Genomic DNA, 19,750 nt, shown 5'->3' on the forward strand with positions numbered 1-19,750 from the left:
TGGACAACAGGAACAGCCACAATTCTCTGTGCTGGGATCTATAATGGTAGAGGAACATCCATAAAAGATATTCTTATTTTTCATCCATATATTTTCATCCAATGTTGTTCATCCATAAAATTCTTCATGGATGAGAAGCGAAACCTCTTCAAAGAAAAACCAGAAGGTCCAGTTGCCTCTTGAAAAAAATAAAGCACCTTTGGAACAACCATGACCTGGAGGATGGAGGATCTCTACAGACTTTTAGTTATACAATTTGGGATGGACACCCTTGGAATGGTGTGGGGGTAGGAATAGATTTCCAGAGGGGGGGAAAATTGCAGACTACAGGAACCATTAGTATTACTCAGGTGACACTGAAGACACAGATAAACCTCCAAGTGGCCTCAACGACCCTCTAAAAGGATGCAAATGACCAGCTGTGTCTGTAAGGAGAATAAATCCTTCCATTCTCCACCATCAGAACTGAAGCTTCATGGATGAGGAGCGAGACCTCTTCAAAGAAAAACCAGAAAGTCCAGTTGCCTCTTGAAAAAAAAGGCACCTTTGGGACACCCATGACCCGGAGGACTGAGAATCTTCATGGACATCCATAAAATATACTTTATCCATCCCACTTTGCAATACGCAATGGCCAAAGAGTTTTAGATGTCTCCAACCAGGTTCACCAACTATCCTCTCTTTTGAGTTGGGGATTATTGGTGGAACTGAGGACTCAACCCAAGGCTGTATATTATGTCCTATTTTTCACCTGGAGAATTACTCTGCATCCAACAACTTCTATCTGCTTGGAAAACAGCAACACGCAAACAGGGGTTGGTTTGTTTTCATTTCTTGGAACAGGGCGATTATTTTTAGCAGTGATGTTAACAGTTGACCTGGGAACTCAGATTCTTCCTCTTCGCCTCTGGTTTTCTTTTCTGCCCTCGCTGCTTGCCCTGATCAGATATTTATAATACGCAGAATATCAACAATAGCTTTCATGAGCTTATTGTCATGAAATGTATGAAGCAATCTCCCCTTCAATGATGTGATTCTGGAATGCCGCATCGTTTCTTTCTTCCTTCCTTTTGTGCCGGGTCTGGATTCTTGTCTGAATGTCACAAAATGATAACAGGACAAGTTTTCAATTGTTCATTATGGCTTTTCAGCTGTGTGATTCATTGTTCCTCGGATCTTCTGGGGAGGGGAGAAAAGGTTGGAAAAGACTGCACCACCATCACTAAGTAAGTAAGTAAGTAAGTAAGTAAGTAAGTAAGTAAGTAAGTAAGTAAGTATATTTTATGTTGCAGAATGCAAGTCAATATAAAGTGTTTCAACTCCTACCCTCAAAACAACACAATAGAGCAGTGCGCACACCAGAACAACTAGACACAAGGACAGTTTTCCCCCGAATGCCATCACTCTGCTAAACAATTTCCTCAACACTTTCCAACTATTTACAAAGTCTGCACTACTATCACTATTAATCTTCTCATCACTCCTTATCACTCCCTCCCACTTGTGACTGTATGACTGTAACTTTGTCGCTTGTATCCTTATGATTTATATTGACTGTTTCCTGGTATGATTTGATTGCTGGTATCCTATGACTATTATTAAATGTTGTACCTGATGATTCTTGACCCTTGACGAATGTATCTTTTCTTCTATGTACACTGAGAGTATTTGCACCAAGACAAGTTTACTGTGTGTCCAATCACACTTGGCCAATACAGAATTTTACATTCTACATATCGTTCTGCTAATGTGGTGGTAGGCAGGGGTGGGCTTCAAAAAATTTAACAAGGGGTTATTTGCCTGGTTGCTTGGTGGGCGTGGCAGTTGGGACAGTGCCGAACAAGAGGGATGCTAAGGAAGTCACACTGGCCATTTTTGCCAAAGTTGTGAAGCAAATCATTGCATTATTGCATCTATTAAGAAAATGTTAAACATTTGAGAGGAGGAGGAGAGCTCTGTGGTCTTTGGTTTTCTCTGAGCTGGAATGTTTTCTTGCAGACCTTTCATTACCAAACTATGTATCGTCATCATCAGTGCTAGGGAGGAGGAGGAGGAGGAGGAGGAGGAGGAGGAGGAGGAGGAGGAGGAGGAGGAGGAGGAGGAGGAGGAGGAGGAGGAGGAGGAGGAGGAGGAGGAGGAAGAAGAGGAGAACTCTGTGGTCTTTGATGCTTTCTGAGCTTGGTTGTTTTCTTGCAGATGTTTCATAACCCAAGTATCAACCAGGTATCACCATCAGTGCTACATAGAGCACCATTTGCAGGATTCCACAGTTATCTGTTTTTGTAACAGCCCTCAAAGCTACCTCAGATACTTGGCCAGGAACTACAATTGCTCAGTTGCTGTTTTTTTAATCAGACAGTGTAAAAAAAAAAAAATCATAACTATTTTCTCTCTTCCCTTTGCATGTTCAACCCTTCCTGTCCAGAAGGATTATCCGTCCTTCTGCCTGGAGAAAAATTCTGGACCTTTTAGATTGTGGTTTTTTTTTTCCCTTTCTTCCCCTTTTAAAACCAGGAAACCAACTTTAATTAAACCATCAGTAACTGGACTTAATTATCCTCGACAGTATTTAATTAATGTTTTCATAGACCCCTCACGCAATTAAGGCTCCTTTAATAAGACCTTTTGTGACATTAAGACGTACGACCTTTATCTCCCTTATCAAGCCACCATTGACAATCCAGATTTGTCATATATTTTTTTTTGCTAAAAGGTTTGAGCTCAATAGAAGACGGGGCCGAGAGAGAAATTTAATCTACAAATGTTTGTTTCTCCCTCCCGCCCACCCCATCTTCCTCAAAGTCTAATAAGTCAACCCGTTTAATTAGCAAGGGTAGGACAACTGTATTCTCCTTTGCTCCTAATTATCAATAATTTTAAAAAAAGAGAGTATTCCCTCGGAATCAGGGGGCTTGCGCCTGCGTGCAGAAGAGCAACAAAAGGTGATTGCTAGCGATCTTTGATTAATCATGGCAAGGGATTCAGTCTTTAAGGACGAGGAGGGAGAGAGCTAGCCCATCTTATTCATAATATTCCCTGGTCCTTTGGAGAATAAAACAAAAGCTTTTGTTTCTTTCCTAAACGAATTAATGACTTCTGAAACCCAGAGGCCAGAGGAGGGCCTCTTGCCATGAACCCCGTGGTCTCTCAGCATCGCAATTACCCCTTCTTTTTCCTTCACCCAACATCTTGAAGCATGTGATCGTCCCTTTCACTTTGGAGCTCCAAGCCATGTGGTCCTGTCCACCGTTAAACCATCTTTCCAAACAGCCTCCATGTTTCCAGTGTCTTTTTCCCCCACTTGGAACTGAACCCAGAAGGATATTTCTTCCAACACCTGCTTTCTGGAAACTAGAGTTTCAGAAGATCTCTTAGGTTCAAGAAAGCTTTCAGTTGAAGTTTGGAAGAGAAGGGTCTATCCAAAGCCATGCCGATCCCCCTTCCAGATACCAAAAAGGGCTTCCATGCCGGCCCAGAAGCATCTTTCAACCACAGCTAGTTTTGAAGCTGCGATTTGAAGCCTCAAACCAGAATGACACTCACCCACCTCCCTTCCCAGCTTCCAGGCTCCTTGGCCTGTTGTCCAGTTGGACAAGATTAAAGAGATTACAAAGAGGTCCCTGTTGATGGATCCCCTAGTTAGCCTGCTAAATGCTGGCTTAATGAGGAGGCTGTCACTTTTGATCTCGGGGGAAACCTTATGCCTATTTTTGGCAGGTGTTTGAGAAGCTATTAGTTGAAGCTGCTGGAAGGTCTCCAGCACTGACTTGAAGGGAAATCTGGAATCGGTGGAAATTTCTCTCTTCTCTGGTTAATTGTTCTCACAGTCACGAAATTTCGCCTTAGATCCGGTTTGCTTCTCTCCTTGATTAGTTTCCATCCATTGCTTCTGCTCTTGCTTTCTGGTGCTCTGGAAAATAAGTTGACCCGTCTTTTTTGAGGCACCCCGTCAAACTGGAAGACTGTTTACCAAGAACCTTCTCCCCACCTTCTTTCTCTCTCTATCTTCTGTCTCATCCCTGTTTTTGCACCTTTGGTTTGTGCCTTTGTCACTGACCAGAAGGTTGAGTCTCACAGTTATGCCACCACTCTATAAAGCCTTAGTAAGGCCACACCTAGAGTCCTGCATCCAGTTTTGGTCACCACACTAAAAAAAAAGGATGTTGAGACTCTAGAAAAAGTGCAGAGAAGAGCAACCAGGATGATGAGGGGACTGGAGGCTAAAATGGTTGCAGGAACTGGGCCTGGCTAGTCTAGTGAAGAGAAGGACCAGGGGAGACAGGATAGCAGCCTTCCAATATTTGAGGGGCTGCCATAGAGAGGAGGAAGGGGTCAAGCTATTTTCCAAGGCACCCGAAGGCCAGACAAGGAATAATGGATGGAAACTGAACAAGGAGAGATTCAATCTGGAAATAAGGAGAAATTTCTTGAGCATGAGAGCCATCGACCGATGGAACAGACGTTGCCTTCAGAAGTTGTGGGAGCTTCATCACTGGAGGCTTTCAAGAAGAGATTGGACTCCCACCTGTCAGAAATGGTGTAGGGTCTCCTGCTTGGGTGGGGGGGGGTTGGACTAGATGACCTACTAGGTCCCTCCCACCTCTGTTAATCTGAGATCTGAGATAGGTTGGTCAGGTGACAGGAACTTGGCTAGTCAACAAATTGAAGTTCAGATAGGACCTTCTGAAGTTGGGCTATCTCAGGAAACCCCCAGGGGACAATCAACTTCCCCATTGATAAAGATCAGTTAAATGGTGGTAAGATAAATCACAAAGCCTCCCTTGACTTTTCTGGGCAAAATGAAAATAAGGAATTTGGATTGCCTTCAGAAGAAATGAGGTAACTTGAATGACTTTTGACCTCTCCTTTAAGGGGGCAGTTCCCTGGGTATCCTTTGGAATAAAGGGGCTCTTGAGTCAAAGGAGGACTCTATACCCCCTTTCCAGCCAACCACTGAATTCAATCTTCTCCATTTTTACATTTCTTGAGTGCCCTGGTAACTTTGAGTGGTCACGACATGAACTGCAGAGGGCCACCTGTATTGGACCACAAGGCTCATCATGGCCTTGTAGGTCTCAGGGAAGAGGAGGATTAGGGACGTTGTAAGTCCCACACGTTTTCCAAGATGGAGAATGGGGAGGAGCACCAAGCTGTATCCTGCATATTAATAAAACCAGAACTTTGAGAGATACTGTACAGACGAGATAGCAACAGAGTATGGGGGGAGGAGGGGGCAGAGAGTGGGAAAGAGGAAGAGGGGGCAAAGAGAGGGGAGAAGGAGGGAGAGAGAAGAGGAGATGGGGGAAAGAGGGAGGGGAGGGAGGGAGAGAGGGGGAAAGGAAAGAGGGAATAGGAGAAAGGGAGGGAGAGGAGGGGGAAAAGGGAGAGAGAGGAAGGGAGAGGAAAAGAGTAGAAAGGGAGAGGAGAAAGGGAGGGAGAGAGAGGAAGGGAGAGGGAGGGAAAGGAGGGAGAGGGGAAAAGGAGATAGGGAGGGGAAGAGAAGAGGAAGGGAGAGAGGAAAGGAGAGAAAGGAAACAGGAGAAAGGGAGGGAGAGAGGGAGGAAAGAGGGAGAGGGAGGGAAAGGAGAGAGAGGAAGAGGAGAAAGGGAGGGAGGGGGAAAGAGGGAGAGAAAAGAAGGGAGAGAGAAAAGAGAAGAAAGGGAAAGAGGAGAAAGGGAGGGAGAGAGGGAGGGGAAAGAGGGAGAGGGAGGGAGGAAGAGAGGGAAAGAAGGAGAGAGGGAAAGAGGAGAGAGAGGGAAAGAGGAGGGAGGGAGATAGGGGGAAAGGGAGAGAGAGGGAGGGAGGGAGGGAGAGAGAGGGAAAGAGGGACAGTGGGAGGGAGAAAGGAAAAGAGTGGGAGAGAGGGAGAAGGAGAGAAAGAGGGAGAGGGCGGGAGGGAGAAAGAGAGAAAAGAGAATGAGAAGTAAGGATGTAGACTAGGGAAAGGAAAAGAGAGAAGGAGAGAAGTGACAGAGAGGGAAAGAGGGAGAGAGAGAGGAAGGGGAGGTGGGAGAGAGAGAGAGAGAGAGATGTAGATGCTGTTTTCTTTATCAGACATGTCAATGCTGGTAATAAAAGCAGGCTATCAAGGGAAGCCCCCCCCCATTTGGAAAGGAAGAGCGACGCAGCGAGAACGAAGGGGATGAAAGAGCTCAACTGTTGGCCAGAAGTTTATCAAGAGTGACAATTCTCACAGTGCTTAATCAAACAGCCAAGACAAGGAGCACTGGAGACGGGGGAGAACGGCTGGGTTTGGGGGACAAGAAAAGCAAACAAACTGTCTTGTCAAGACATGTCACTGTGTCAACTTCCCAGCGGCTGAATGCCTTCCGCCACCGGGGACGGAGGGATGGAGAATTAAGGAGTCAGATCCGAGCAGGCTTTCCAGGAAGATTTAATACTTTCCCACCGTTAGTCCAACCGGTAGCTCAAAAAACCAAGGATCTGACTTGGGCCAACCGAAAGCTGGCTTGTTTTTCAATCTCAAAAGGAAGAAGCAAAAATAACTTTACGTTCCCGAACAACGTGTGCAGGGTTCAGAGTTCCCACAAGACACTAAGCCATGGTTCTCAACCCGCCCACCCTGTTGTGGTTTGCCGGCAACAGGTACAGACAGCTGAGGTCTCGGAGAGTGAGGACTCAGATGAGGGGCCTGCGTGTGATGTAGGGATGGGGCCAGGACCATCACGGAGTGGAGTGCTGCCTTCGGAGATGGTGGAGGCTGGCAGCAGTGAGGAAGAGCACCCCGAGGAGCCTGTGCCCAGTGCACATGCACCCAGGGCTGCTGAAAGGAAAGAGCAGCTGCAACAGCATGGGTAACTCGGGAGTAAGGCTGCCCCTCCCTCAAGAGATAAAAGCCAGCTGAGAAACCGGAGTTCTTTGCAGGAAGCAAAGACGTTTTTGCACTCAAGCCTGGTGGACGTTCGGACTATCTCGGCTTGTGTTTGGAGACTCTTTGTGTTTGAACTATTTCTTGGCAACTTTCTCTAGTGTTCTTGGCAGCCTTGCACCACCTTGGCAAGGCTCGTCCTTATCACAGAGAATTAGTTTAAAACAGCCTTTTAACCGGGAAGGAACGGAGTAAAGTATCATTAAAAGGTTTTACCTCTGTTTCGTGTTGGTTTCCTCGGAACAAGGTTTGGGTCAGAACACACCCCTAATCCTGATTGGCTGAATGTCACCATGACATCATTGGGGTGATGCCTTCTTAGGTCTTCCCAACCAGCTCATAAACATAGATTCACAACAGAATCAGCACAGAGCTGGAAGGGACCCTGGAGGTCTTCTAGTCCAGCCCCCTGCTCTAAGCAGGAGATACCGTTTCCAGACAGTGGAAGCATCAGAATTTTTTTACTATTGGTTCTGTGGGCGTGGCTTGGTGGGCATGGTATGGCTTGGTGGGCGTGGCAGGGGAAGGATACTGCAAAATCCCCCTTCCCTCCCCACCCCACTAACCTGCTTTCCAGCTCCGTTCTCCTGTGCAGGGCAACCAAAGGAGACCCAGCCGATCAGCTTGGATTCAATGGGAGGCGGAGACTAGATGGGGTTGGCGGGGCCAGTCAAAGGTGGTATTTGCTGGTTCTCCGAACTACTCAACATTTCCGCTACTGGTTCTCCAGAACTGGTCAGAACTCGCCAAGCCCAAATCCTACAACCGTTGTTCTTTTTTTTTTCCCAAAACATTTTTTATTAAATGATTAAGTATTATAAAATACAAAATATCAAAGTAAACAGAGGAACATTAAGGAAGGAAGAGGAAGGGGAAAGAGAAGTGAGTAAGGGTAGGAGGAAGACAAGAAAAAGGAAGCATTGATTTCTGACTCTCTCTGTGGCGCTAAAATTAGACATTAGCATCAAGTCACAACTTTTTTGCTTTTCCCTAATAAGTCATTTCGATAACGATCGATCAATCTAATCTGGAAAACCCAAAGTCAACGTTACATTGTTTTCCACATCAAGTTCAGAAGTGGTTTCCCTGTGGCAGCATTACAACCATTCGTTCTTCATATATATATATAAATATTTTTATTGCTTTATATCACAAATTCCATTTCTATATTAAACAGTGTGTTTTCTAGGTGTCCGAAGGGTTACAATATAAACATCATCGTAATCATTATGCCTTCTAATATGCCTTTTTGCTGCTGGGTCCCAGCTTTTAACCTGTTTATTTATTTATTTTTCATTTATATTATTTGTTTGTCAAATTTATTAGCTTCCCATCTTGTCAGTCGGTAACCCTTTCCAGAGACAACAACATATTCCACTTTGCTTAATTAACTAGGCCAACTTACTCATGACATATCTGCTCCAGTGTGTTTAATGAATGGATAGGACAGAATTATAAACTTCACTCAATGACTGTTTTTTTTCTTATTTAAACAAATCTGGACAATGAACTTGGCAACTGCATTTTTTTAAAAAAGCCAATTGCTATTTAGGAACTGGGATTTGTTTACCTGTTCTCACCTGCATCTTAATTTCTCAACAATCTATTTCACAGTTATTACCTTTTTCTCCACATCCTCAATAAAAACACCGATTTCTCAATTGGGTGTTATTTCCAAAATGTTATTCAACCAAATTGCTAGAGGTCTTTTTTTTTTTAAAGTTTCCTGGAGTTCTATATCGAAGGCAAAGGCACAATAAAAGGAATACCTTACCTGAATTCCTAACCTTTAGGAATCCCAGCATCAGGCAACTTAATTTTTTTAAAATGATCAATTAATCAATGAAGAGAAAGAAAAGGGGAAAAATCTGGGACTCTCCTAGCTCTTTTAAAAGGGGAATGCAAATAATTTAAAAAAAATCTTGGCATGCATAAACAAAAGGAGGCTAATGGCTCATTTAAATTCACACCTTTAAAATTGTGTATGCACCCATCAGGGTAGTGATTCCCCATGCAAATGTTGTGTGTGCCATTAGCATTATGCAAGATTAAGTATCTAGAGTAAAAAGATATCTGACCTCCCTGGAACTTTTTTGACTGTAAATCTAGTTAAAAATCAACTCTATTATGGGGTTCAGCTACCACTGGAGCTCTGGAATCATTCTGGAGGGATATTGCTTCCACTTATTAAAATCAAATGTTGTGTGTACCCTTAGCTTTATGCAAGATTCAGTATCCAGAGGAAAGTGAACAGCTAGCTGATCTCCCTGGAACTCTTTTGACTGTAAATCTAGTTAAAAGTCAGCTATATTATGGGGTTCAGTTACCAATGGAGCTCTGGAATCATTCTGGAGGGATATTGTTCTCACTTATTAAGATCATCTGTTTGCTAAAATGAGCTAGGATTGGGGATGTGAACTGTGCTTAAAACAAAGCCACCTTCTATTAAGGTTTTTGAAGGTATTGGCATTGAAGGTCTTGTGGACCTTCAAGAGCCCCAAGACAGCTAGAAGCACAGGGCCATGGAGTTGTCTTGGCAAGCTTTCACTCCCACCTCCCAAAGTGGTACCTTCTTGCTGGTGTCTTCTTCCTAGGGCCAGGAAATCAGTTCTGGTTTTGCACTCCTGTTGTCACCACATTGTTCCTTCTGGCCTTTCCTTTCTATGCCTAGTTAAGATGTCAGCCCTTGATCTCTGCAGAGGAAAGCTACGTTCAGTCGGATAAACAATTTTACACAAAGGAATAGGACGGACGGACTGTGATCCACAACTCACACAAAAGACACTGGACTCAGGAACTTCTGTGGCCCTCAACAAGAAGAACTATTAATGGTTGAAGGTTCATCACAGCTCACTTTTATTTTGTTGGTTGGTTAGTTGGAGTTGTTTCCTTGCAGACATTTGATTACCCAACTAGATAACATCATCAGTGCTAGAAGGAAGTGGAGTTTATGGAGAGGAAAAAATGGTCTGTGAATCCTTGAGACTCTCTGAGCTTGGTTACTTTCTTGCAGACATCTCATTACCCAACTAGGTAACATCATTCATGCTGGCTATTCTAGAACTATTCTCTCTCTCTCTCCCTCCCTCTCTCTCTCTCCTTCTCCCCCTCTCTCTCCCTCCCTCTGTGTCCATCTCCCTCCCTCTCTCTGTCTCTCTCTCCCTCCTCCCCCTCTCCCCTGGGAAACCCTTACTATACCCACCTTCTTTGTTGGGTGAGTTTTCTCCCCCTGCTCTCAAGTCATCACATCATTATCCGGCTATGACTTATTCAGCAAAGGCGCCTCATGCAGAACAGGGAGAAACCTGGCTTCTTTTAATAAAACCTGGCTTCTTTTAATAAAACCTGGCTTCTTTTAAGAATTTTTTTTAAACTCACTTGCTCAAAACAAACCCTGGCTTTGTTCAATGCATGAACCCAGTTTGTTCCTGTGGGGTAGGGAAAGCCAAGATGCATTCTTCGTTTTTCGAACATCGCCCTCTCCTCTCAGGGTGATTAATTAATAGTCAGGAACAGAAGGATCCTGCTCACAAAAAAAAAAAAACCAACCCCTAAGTCAGAATGGCTCAGATCTCTCTGGATATTCTTTTAAGGATGCAACAGTTAATATTGGCTGGGGGAGGCGGTTTGCTGAGAGGGAGGTTGTGTTTCCCCATCACGCCAAGTCTTCTGCTAAATGAATGGCCGTAATTGAAAAAGCAAGGCACTCCACACACACACACACACACACACACAGAGAGAGAGAGAGAGAGAGAGAGAGAGAGAGAGAGAGTTTACAGAAAGAGGTGTTGTCAAGAGCCAAGCCCACATCCCACCCCCCCCAACTCTCACTTCCCTTACAGGCTAAGCTTCTATTGTGTGTCCTTGCGAGCTAATTTCTTCCCTGATCAAAAATGCCCACTGCCCCCCCCCCCCATCCCTTTCTCTGAAAATGTAGTAATAACTAATTCATCCTCGCAGAGCCTTCCATTCTGCAGCTTTTCCTTTTTATTTATATAAATTGTTATATCTGCCTCTGTTCTTCCTCTCTGGAAAGTGAAAGCAAGAAAGAGAGAGGGGGAAGGAAGGAAGGAAGGAAGGAAGGAAGGAAGGAAGGAAGGAAGGAAGGAAGGAAGGAAGGAAGGAAGGAAGGAAGGAAGGAAGGAAGAAGAAAGAAAGAAAGAAAGAAAGAAAGAAAGAAAGAAAGAAAGAAAGAAAGAAAGGGAGGGAGGGAGGGAGGAGGGAGGGAAGGAAGGAAGGAAGGAGAGACAGGAAGGAAAGAAAGAAGGAAGAAAGAGAAAGAAAGAAAGAAAAAAGAAAGAAAGAAGAAAAAGGAGGAAAAGAAAGAGAAGGAAGGAAGGAAGGAAGGAAGGAAGGAAAAGGAAGGAAGGAAGGAAGGAAGGAAGGAAGGAAAAGGAAGGGAGGGAGAGGAGGGAGGGAGGGGAAGACAAGAAAGAGAGAGAAAGAAGGAAGAAAGGAAAGAAAGAAAAAGAAAAAGAAAGAAGGAAAAAGGAGAGGAGGGAGGAGGGAGAGAAGCATGGAAGACAAGAAGGAAGAGAGAGAAAGAAGGAAGGAAGGTATGAAAGAGACATTAAGGAAGAGAAAGAAGGAAGAAAGGAAGGAGAAAGGAAGAGAAGGAAAAGAAAAAGAGAGAAAAAAAGGAAGGAAGGAAGGAAAAGGAAGGAAGGAAGGAAGGAAGGAAGGAAGGAAGGAAGGAAGGAAGGAAGGAAGGAGGGAGGGAGGGAGGGAGGGAAGACAGGAAAGAAGAGAGAGAAAGAAGGAAGGAGGAAAGGTAGAAGGGAGGGAGGAAGGGAGGAGGAAAGGAAGGGAGGAAAAGAAAGCTCATTTACAGCCTCTTTAATATCAATTAAAGTAGATTATATTTTAATCGTTCTATTCAGAAACCTCAATTTCCTGCGATGTGGTCAAAGGGGAGAGACCATTTTCAAAAGACTAGGGACACCCTCACCCTCCCAGCATGCAGGCATACATGCAGGAATGACATTTTCACTCACTCATGGGAGAATTTGCTTTCCTTCTTAGATTTGGACGATTGAGAGCCTGGTGTCAATATGCACATCGATGAACATCACCATTCCTAGAAGGAAAGCAAGCGAGAGGTTGCACAAAAACACCCCAAAGGGGGAAGCCACCTTTTCTGCAAAGAGTTTGACTTTCCGAATGTGTGAAGAATTGCTTTCCTCCAGGCAGGGAAGTGAAACACTCAGGGATCTTTTTGTAAACCGTGAAAAGCAAGTCCACTGATCCCCCGGGGAGGGACAGTGCAGAATAGAGTGGGGGAGGTAAGGTTGCCCAAAGTAAACATGAGCAGCTTCAGGAGAAAAACACACACACACACACACACACCGTTTTCCACTTGTAGACCCACAAGGAAGAGCTAAAATGCATTCCCTCCAAAAGATAGATACATTCCAGAGCACTTAAAGTTGTCAGGGGGTCCGGGGTGGTCTCTGAGCTTGGTGGTTTTCTTGAAGACGTTTCATGACCCAGCTAGGTAACATCCTCAGTGCTAGACACTGGGATTGCACTTCATTAGGACCAGGACTGAGGATGTTACCTAATTGGGTCATGAAACGTCTTCAAGAAAACCACCAAGCTCAGAGAGCACCCAGGACCCCACAGTTCAATCCTGAGCTTCAAATATGTTCTTCTATTAATTCTAACATAATCTAGTGAACTGACTTTGCCTTGAATTGAAATTCAGGCCAGGCCATCTAGTCCAACCCTCCCATCCAAACAGGAGACCCTACACCATTTCTGACAGATGGCAATTCAGTCTCTTCTTGAAAGCCTCCAGGGATGAAGCTCCCACAACTTCCAAGGGCAACTTCTTTTCCATGGGTTGATTGTTCTCGCTGTCAGAAAATTCCTCCTTATTTCCAGGTTGAATCTCTCCTTGTTCAGTTTCCATCCATTATTCCTTGTCTGGCCTTTGGGGGCTTTGGAAAATATTTTGACCAGGTCCTCTCTGTGGCAGCCCCTCAAATATTGGAAGACTGCTATCCTGTCTCCCCTGGTCTTTCTCTTTACTAGACTATCCAAGCCCAGTTCCTGCAGCCATCCATCAATATGTTTCTCTTCTCATCCAAGAAGCTTCTTCGGTTCTCACTGAAGTTAAGTTCTCACTTAAAAATAGACCTCCAATAACTCACCCACCTACTTTCCATCCACTTGCATATCAAGGGATTCTCACCCAGGACCATCCCTAAGCTGCTATCTTTCTAGCTGCAAGTATTTCGCTGCTATCTCTTGATTATTCGTCCCACCCAGCCATCAGCCTCTGTAGATTCTCCACCTTTGTCAAATAGCTTGAATTTTGCCTGGGGCATATTGAAAGGAGATGCCTTTGGAGTGGCTGTCCTTTGAAGTTCTCACCTTCGCCCCACTTTACTGGTCCTTCTCTTTTTGGAAAAGTCCGTATTTTTTTTTCTAAAAAATGGAAACTAGCGATAGTCCACGAATTAGAATGGACCATTCAAAGTTTCAATGGCACTGAAAAAAACAAGAGTTTATGATCATTTGACTAGATAGATTGGTAGGTAGGTAGGTAGGTAGATGAATGGATAGATAGATAGATAGATAGATAGATAGATAGATAGATAGATAGATAGATAGATAGAAAGAAAGAAAGAAAGAAAGAAAGAAGAGAGAGAGAGAGAGAGGAAGGGAGGGAAAGAGAAAGAGGAGGAAAGAAAGAAGGAAGGAAGGAAAGAAAGAAAGAAAGAAAGAAAGAAAGAAAGAAAGAAAGAAAGAAAAGAAAGGAAGGAAGGAAGGAAGGAAGGAAGGAAGGAAGGAAGGAAGGAAGGAAGGAAGGAAGGAAGGAAGGAAGGAAATAATTCTTTATTGGTCAAGTGTGACATATGAGGAATTTTTCTTGGTGCATATGCTCTCAGTGTACATAAAAGAAAAAATACATTCATCAAGAGTCAAGAATTATAAGGTACAACACTTAGTAATAGTCATAGGGTACACATAAGCAATCAAATCAATACTAGGAAACAGTCAATAAAAATCATTAGGATACAAGCAACAAGATTACAGTCATACAGTCACAAGTGGGAGGGGATGGCTGATAAGGAGTGATGAGAAGATTAATAATAATAGTAGTGCAGACTTTGTAAATAGTTGGACAGTGTTGAGGGAATTAGAGCATTGAGGAAAAAACTGTCCTTGTGTCTAGTTCTGGTGTGCGGGGCTCTATAGCATCGTTTTGAGGGTGGGAGTTGAAACAGTTTATGTCCGGGATGTGAGGGGTCTGTAGATATTTTCACAGCCCTCTTTTTGACTCGTGCAGTATGCAGGTCCTCCATGGAAGGCAGGTTGGTAGCCATTGTTTTTTCTGCAGTCCTAATTGCTCTCTCTGAAGTCTGTGTCTGTCCTGTTGAGTTGCAGAATCAAAGTTGGTTAGATTAGATTAACAGAGTTGGAAGGGACCTTGTAGGTCATCTAGTCCAACCCCACCCCCCCCCCCCACCCCGGCAAAAAGCAGGAGATCCTACACCATTTCTTACAGGTGGCAGTCCATTCTCTCCTTAAAAGTCTCCAGGGATGAAACTCCCACAACTTCTGACGGCAAATTCTGCTCCATGCGTTGATGGTTCTCACCGTCAGAAAATTTCTCCTTATTTCTAGGTTGCATCTCTCCTTGATCCGTTTCTGAAGTTGCCTTCGGAAGTTGTGGGTGCTCCATCACTGGAGGTTTTTAAGAAGAGACTGGACAGCCACCTGTCTGAAATGGTATAGGGTCTCCTGCTGGAGCAGGGGGCTGGACTAGAAGACCTCCAAGGTCCCTTCCAAACTCAGTTCCAGGGCGTTTGAGAGCACTTACTCCCCCCCCCACCCACCCAAAAAAACTGAAGCAGAAGGACAGGCTATAAAAAGAGGAGTCAACCAGCAGGGAAGGTCCCAAAGGTACTTTTCCAAGAGGCAACTGGACTTTCTGGTTCTTCTTTGAAGACATTTTGCTTCTCATCCAAGAAGCTTCTTCAGCTCTGGCTAGTTGGTGGGGAAGGGAAGGATTGATATTCCTTGAAACAGCTGGTCATTTGCATCCTTTTTAGAGAGTCGTTGAGGCCACTTGGAGCTTTATCTCCCTGAGTAGTGCAAATGGGTGTGGAGCCTTCTTGGCACTGTTGAAAGGACTATTGTAGATTGTATTGGGTCTTTCAACAGTTTTAAGAAGACTCTACACCCAGTTGAGCCACTCAGGGGATTTTGAGGACACAGACAAACCCCCAAGAGGCCTCCAGGACTCTCTAAAAAGGATGCAAATGACCAGCTGTCTGCAAGGAGTATCAATCCTTCCCTTCCCCACCATCCAGCCAGAGCTGAAGAAGCTTCTTGGATAGAAGTGAAAGGTCTTCAAAGTATAACCAGAAAGTCCAGTTGCCTCTTGAAAAAAGCACCTTTGGGTCAATCATGAAGGAGAATCTGTAGATATTGAGCAGGGAAGGGTTTGTTTCTCTTACATATTACACTCATCCTATTTTCTTCTCTCTTTCTCCCCCACGATTCTTCTTAAGTATCCCGGATCTTTCCCGCAAGAAACTCCCAAGTCCCAAACCCCCCCCATCCCCAATGGGAAGGGGGGAGGGCGATAGGTGCTACCTTTAACCAACCCCCGCTGGAAAGGAGCAACAGGCGTCTTTTGGCCAGGGATCACACATCCCCACGTGTTTCTTAACTGCCACACATCGACCTGTGCGCTCCTACTCCTCATCTCTCTGCTCCTCCTTTCCTCTCTGGTTCTTCTCTGAGGTGACTCTTTTCACTGCTCCCCCCCCCCCCAATTAAAATTTAAAAAGTTAAAAAAAAAAAAAAAACCAGGGGGAAATTCGCAGCTACGATTCCCGCTAAATCGAATTTCCCGGCAAAATTATAAACACGGGTGTTAAGTACGGATAAATCGTTGTTTTGCTAGCCTCAACTCTTCCTTCCCTTTCCACACTCCCTTTTCCTTAGGTGGGGGGGGGGGGGGTTGGAAAAGGTCGTGAGAACTGCTCCGCGTCTCACAAATACACACACACACACACACCAAACCCCGCTTTTTAGCTTTTGTGTTTGTTTTTTAAAAAAACCCTGGCTTGTTAGAAGAAATCGCTCCGGCGAAATTCACTGGACCCGGGAATTCACGTGTGAATTCGATCCCAGAGATGCGGGCCGGACTTCCTCTAAAGTCAAAGGAACCGGACCACCAATCGACATTCCCTTTCTTCCCTCCACCCCCCGCGGGAGAGAAGGGGGGCGGTTTGGAAGGTGCACAATTGAAAAGCTTTGCACCATACGCTACCAACCCCCTCCCCCCGACGCCCCCTCCCCTCCCCCGGAGGGCCCCGGGAAGAGACCCTGCGCCTTTAAACTGGCGCGCTCGGCCAGAAACCCAGCGAGCTTCGCAGGTGTGTGTGTGTATGTGTGTGTGTGGGGGGGAGATGGAGAAAGAAGTGGGGGTGGGCTGTGATTGACAAGTCCCACAAAAGTTTCCTTTCTCTTGCGCTGAGAACCGCTGGGTTGGTTGCCATGCAAACGGATTTTCCCCCTCCCCATTAAAAAAAAAACCCACTAACGCCTCCACCTCTTCCCCACCCCCATTTTCATCCGCAGGCAGCCAAATTGGGGTGAGTGAGAAGGGTGGGGGGGAGGTCGATGGAAGAAGCGGCATTCAGAAGGAAGGCGGCGTGAGGACGACGTGGGGGAGCGCTGAACTCCGGCGTGCTTGGCTGAAGCCCCTCCCTCCCCTCAATAGTCCCTCTGTTGCCTTCCAGAGTTGGGAGAGAAAGCGGCCTTGGCTTCATTGAGGCTTGGCTTATTCCGGGGGGGTGGGGAGAGAGAGAGAGAGGAGGAGGGAGCGAGCGGCCTTTTTCCCACGCGCTTTTGGGCAACCTGGCAGATCGGAGAATATTTTTTCCCCCTTGTTTCTTTTTGAAAGGAGGTTGGGAAGGCAGGGCGAAGCTTTTGGGGTCGCTGTTCCTGTCCCCTTCCTTCTTACACACGCAGAGCTCTCCCGCAACCTGCTTAACGCCCCCCCCCACCCCCTCCCTTGCACACCTAATTCTGGCACCACCATCACCACCCCTCCAAAAAAAAATCCGCCTTAACTCTTTGCCGTGTTGGTAAAAGGAGAAGGCGCGTCCGAGCCAAGCAGCGACTTTGCAACCAACTTGGGCGCCTTCTTCTCTCCCTTTCCGTGTCGTCCCCCCCACACACACACCCTCCAACTCCACCCAGCACCCCTTTCCAGAGCGCTGCCCACTCCTACTCCCACCCCCGGCAGCAAAAGTGGCACTTGAACGCATTTCACCGACTTCTTCGTCCGTGGAAAGGCCGTTTTCGCAAATATGGGAAACCAGAGAAAATTGTAATATCCCGGTTAAAGTTCTTGGGTGGAATCAAGGGGTCGTTTTCTTTCTTATATCCTCGCCCCCTCCCCCCAAAAAAAAAGTCTACAAGCTGGAAATGGGTTTGGAAAGTCGCGTTTGGCTACCCCTTGTCTGGGGGCGGCGGGAAAGTTGGTGTGATTTTAAAAACCGGCTAGGAGAGAAGCCACAGTCCCTTCCCGAGATTATTTGAGGTGTGCAGATTGAAAGGTGTGGTTTTTTTTCACCCGCACTCCCAGTTTTTGCCCCCAAAAAAAAATGGTCGGAAGCGAAATCATCGGGAAAAACGAGCCCATCAGACTTGGTTAAAACCTTTGTAGGAAGTAGGGCAATCAATGTCCCCCCTTCTGCTCTTCGCCCCATCCCAAAAGCCATTCACACAAACGAGTGTTATTTTTCTTTTATTCTTCCATTCGAGTTTGGGCCGCCTTTCCCGAGCGCCCGAGGCGACTTCTGTAGAACTCGGAACCGAGGATCTGTCTCGCTCCACGGACACGCAGGACTCCTTCTGCAAACTGTGGGCAGACCTTTCCCCCCCCCCCAGCCCCCCCCCACCCCACCCCAATCAACCAATCCCACCCGGGGGTCGGTGCTGCCCCCTCTCTGCCGCTGCGGTTTTGGGGACGGGGGGGAAGCGGAGGGAGAGCGCAACGGAGGCAGCAGGCGGCTTTCCTCAAAAGTTTGCAGGTTTGGCCTGGGGTGGGAGGGGAGCCTCATCCTGCCTGGGGGGGCGGCTGCGCTTTGATTGGTCGCCACCTCCTCATTTATAGGCCGTCAATCAAACGGCACTACGAGAAGGCCGTTGCTGGGCTGTTTCGGGGAGGGGGCGGCTGGCTAAGCTAGGTGGCTGGACAGAGTTTGGGCACCGTCGGAAGAGCCAGCGAGAGTCGCCGCAGCCGGCCGGCCTGCCTGCCCGCTTCTTGGGTTGCCGAGAAAGCAAAGAGGGGAAGCGGATCGTCGCCAGATTTATTTCCCCCACCCCCCTCTCTCTCTCGTGGACTCGGCTTTCCTCCCCGGCCTCCACGCTGGCGCACGTCCTGTCCGCCCCGGCGATGTACAGCCTGCTGGAGAACGAACTCAAGCCGCCCCAGGGCAACCCCGGCGGAGGCGCCGCTGGCAACGGGGGTCCCGGGAGCGCCGGCAAAGGAGGAGGAGGCGCAGGAGGAGGAGGAGGCGGCGGAACCAACGCGTCCGTCCCGGACCAGGACCGGGTCAAACGTCCCATGAACGCCTTCATGGTGTGGTCGCGGGGTCAGCGTCGCAAGATGGCCCAAGAGAACCCCAAGATGCACAACTCGGAGATCTCCAAGCGCCTGGGCGCCGACTGGAAACTGCTGAGCGACGCGGAGAAGAGGCCCTTCATCGACGAGGCCAAACGCTTGCGCGCCGTCCACATGAAGGAATATCCGGATTACAAGTACCGACCCCGCCGTAAGACCAAGACGCTGCTGAAGAAGGACAAGTACGCGCTCCCGGGCAACTTGTTGGCCCCCAACGGGGGTCCCGGGGCGGCGGCGGAGGAGGAGGAGGAGGAGGCGGAGGCGGCGGGGTGAGTAGTCCGGTAGGCGTCGGGCAGCGCCTAGACTCGTACGCGCACGTCAACGGTTGGCCCAACGGCGCCTACGCGGCCGCCTCGCTGATGCCCGACCAGTTGGCCTACGGGCAGCACCCGGCCATGGGCAACGCGCAGCTCCAGTCCCTCCACCGTTACGACGTGAGCGGCCTCCAGTACAGCCCCATCATGTCCGCCGCTCAGCCTTACATGACGGCCGCCGCTTCGACTTACAGCATGGCCGCGGCCGCCGCCGCTTACGGCCAGCAGCAGTCGAGCCACGCCATGAGCCTGGGGACTATGACCTCGGTGGTCAAAGCCGAGCCCAGCTCGCCGCCCCCGCAGCCGCCGGCCCTCGCCTCGCACTCGCAGCGGGCCTGCCTGGGGGACCTCCGAGACATGATCAGCATGTACCTGCCGCCCGGCGGAGACGCCGCCGACCCGTCGAGCCTGCAGAGTGGACGTCTCCACGGCGTCCACCAGCACTATCACAACGCCGCCGGGGCGGCCGTCAACGGCACCGTCCCACTGACTCATATCTAAAAGACCCCCTACCCCCATCCACTCACTTCCCGACCTGGCCCGGAAAAGCGCCAGCTTTGCCCCCGCCGGGCGCCCCGTCGAAGCTCCCGGACGCGGCTCTCGCCAGGTCCGGCTGGCTTCCCTCCTGAGAAGGAAGCCACCTGCCACCTTTTTGCTTTTTGTTCTTTCTCCCCCCACCCCGCCTGCGGAGAGCCACGTCGGGCGAAGGAACTTGTCCTCTTCCGCCTCTTGGTTTGTTTTGAACGAACGCGTAAAGAAAAAGAAAGAAAAAAAAACCATGGATTTCTTGCCTGGCTTATCCTAGAGCACAATGGATTGTTTTGTTTTGTTTTTAAAAAGAGACTTTTTACAAAAGGCGCTGTGAAATTTCTCTGTCTTTCCCCTCCCCTCCTC

General features: G+C 47.5%; 1 protein-coding gene across 1 annotated transcript; it reads left to right on the plus strand.

Moving 5' to 3' along the window:
* The first annotated feature begins 18,073 nt into the window (after positions 1–18,073).
* Positions 18,074–19,510, plus strand: SOX3 (SRY-box transcription factor 3). The gene is given in 2 exon segments (XM_026690813.2): positions 18,074–18,807; positions 18,810–19,510. Coding segments are annotated over 2 exon segments (1,041 nt in total). The 5' UTR covers positions 18,074–18,314; the 3' UTR covers positions 19,358–19,510.
* The last annotated feature ends 240 nt before the right edge of the window (positions 19,511–19,750 follow it).

Source organism: Notechis scutatus, chromosome 10 (genome assembly GCF_049901735.1).
Source record: "Notechis scutatus isolate UNSWTSFEM ecotype Mainland chromosome 10, rNotScu1.2, whole genome shotgun sequence".
NCBI lineage: Eukaryota > Metazoa > Chordata > Lepidosauria > Squamata > Elapidae > Notechis > Notechis scutatus.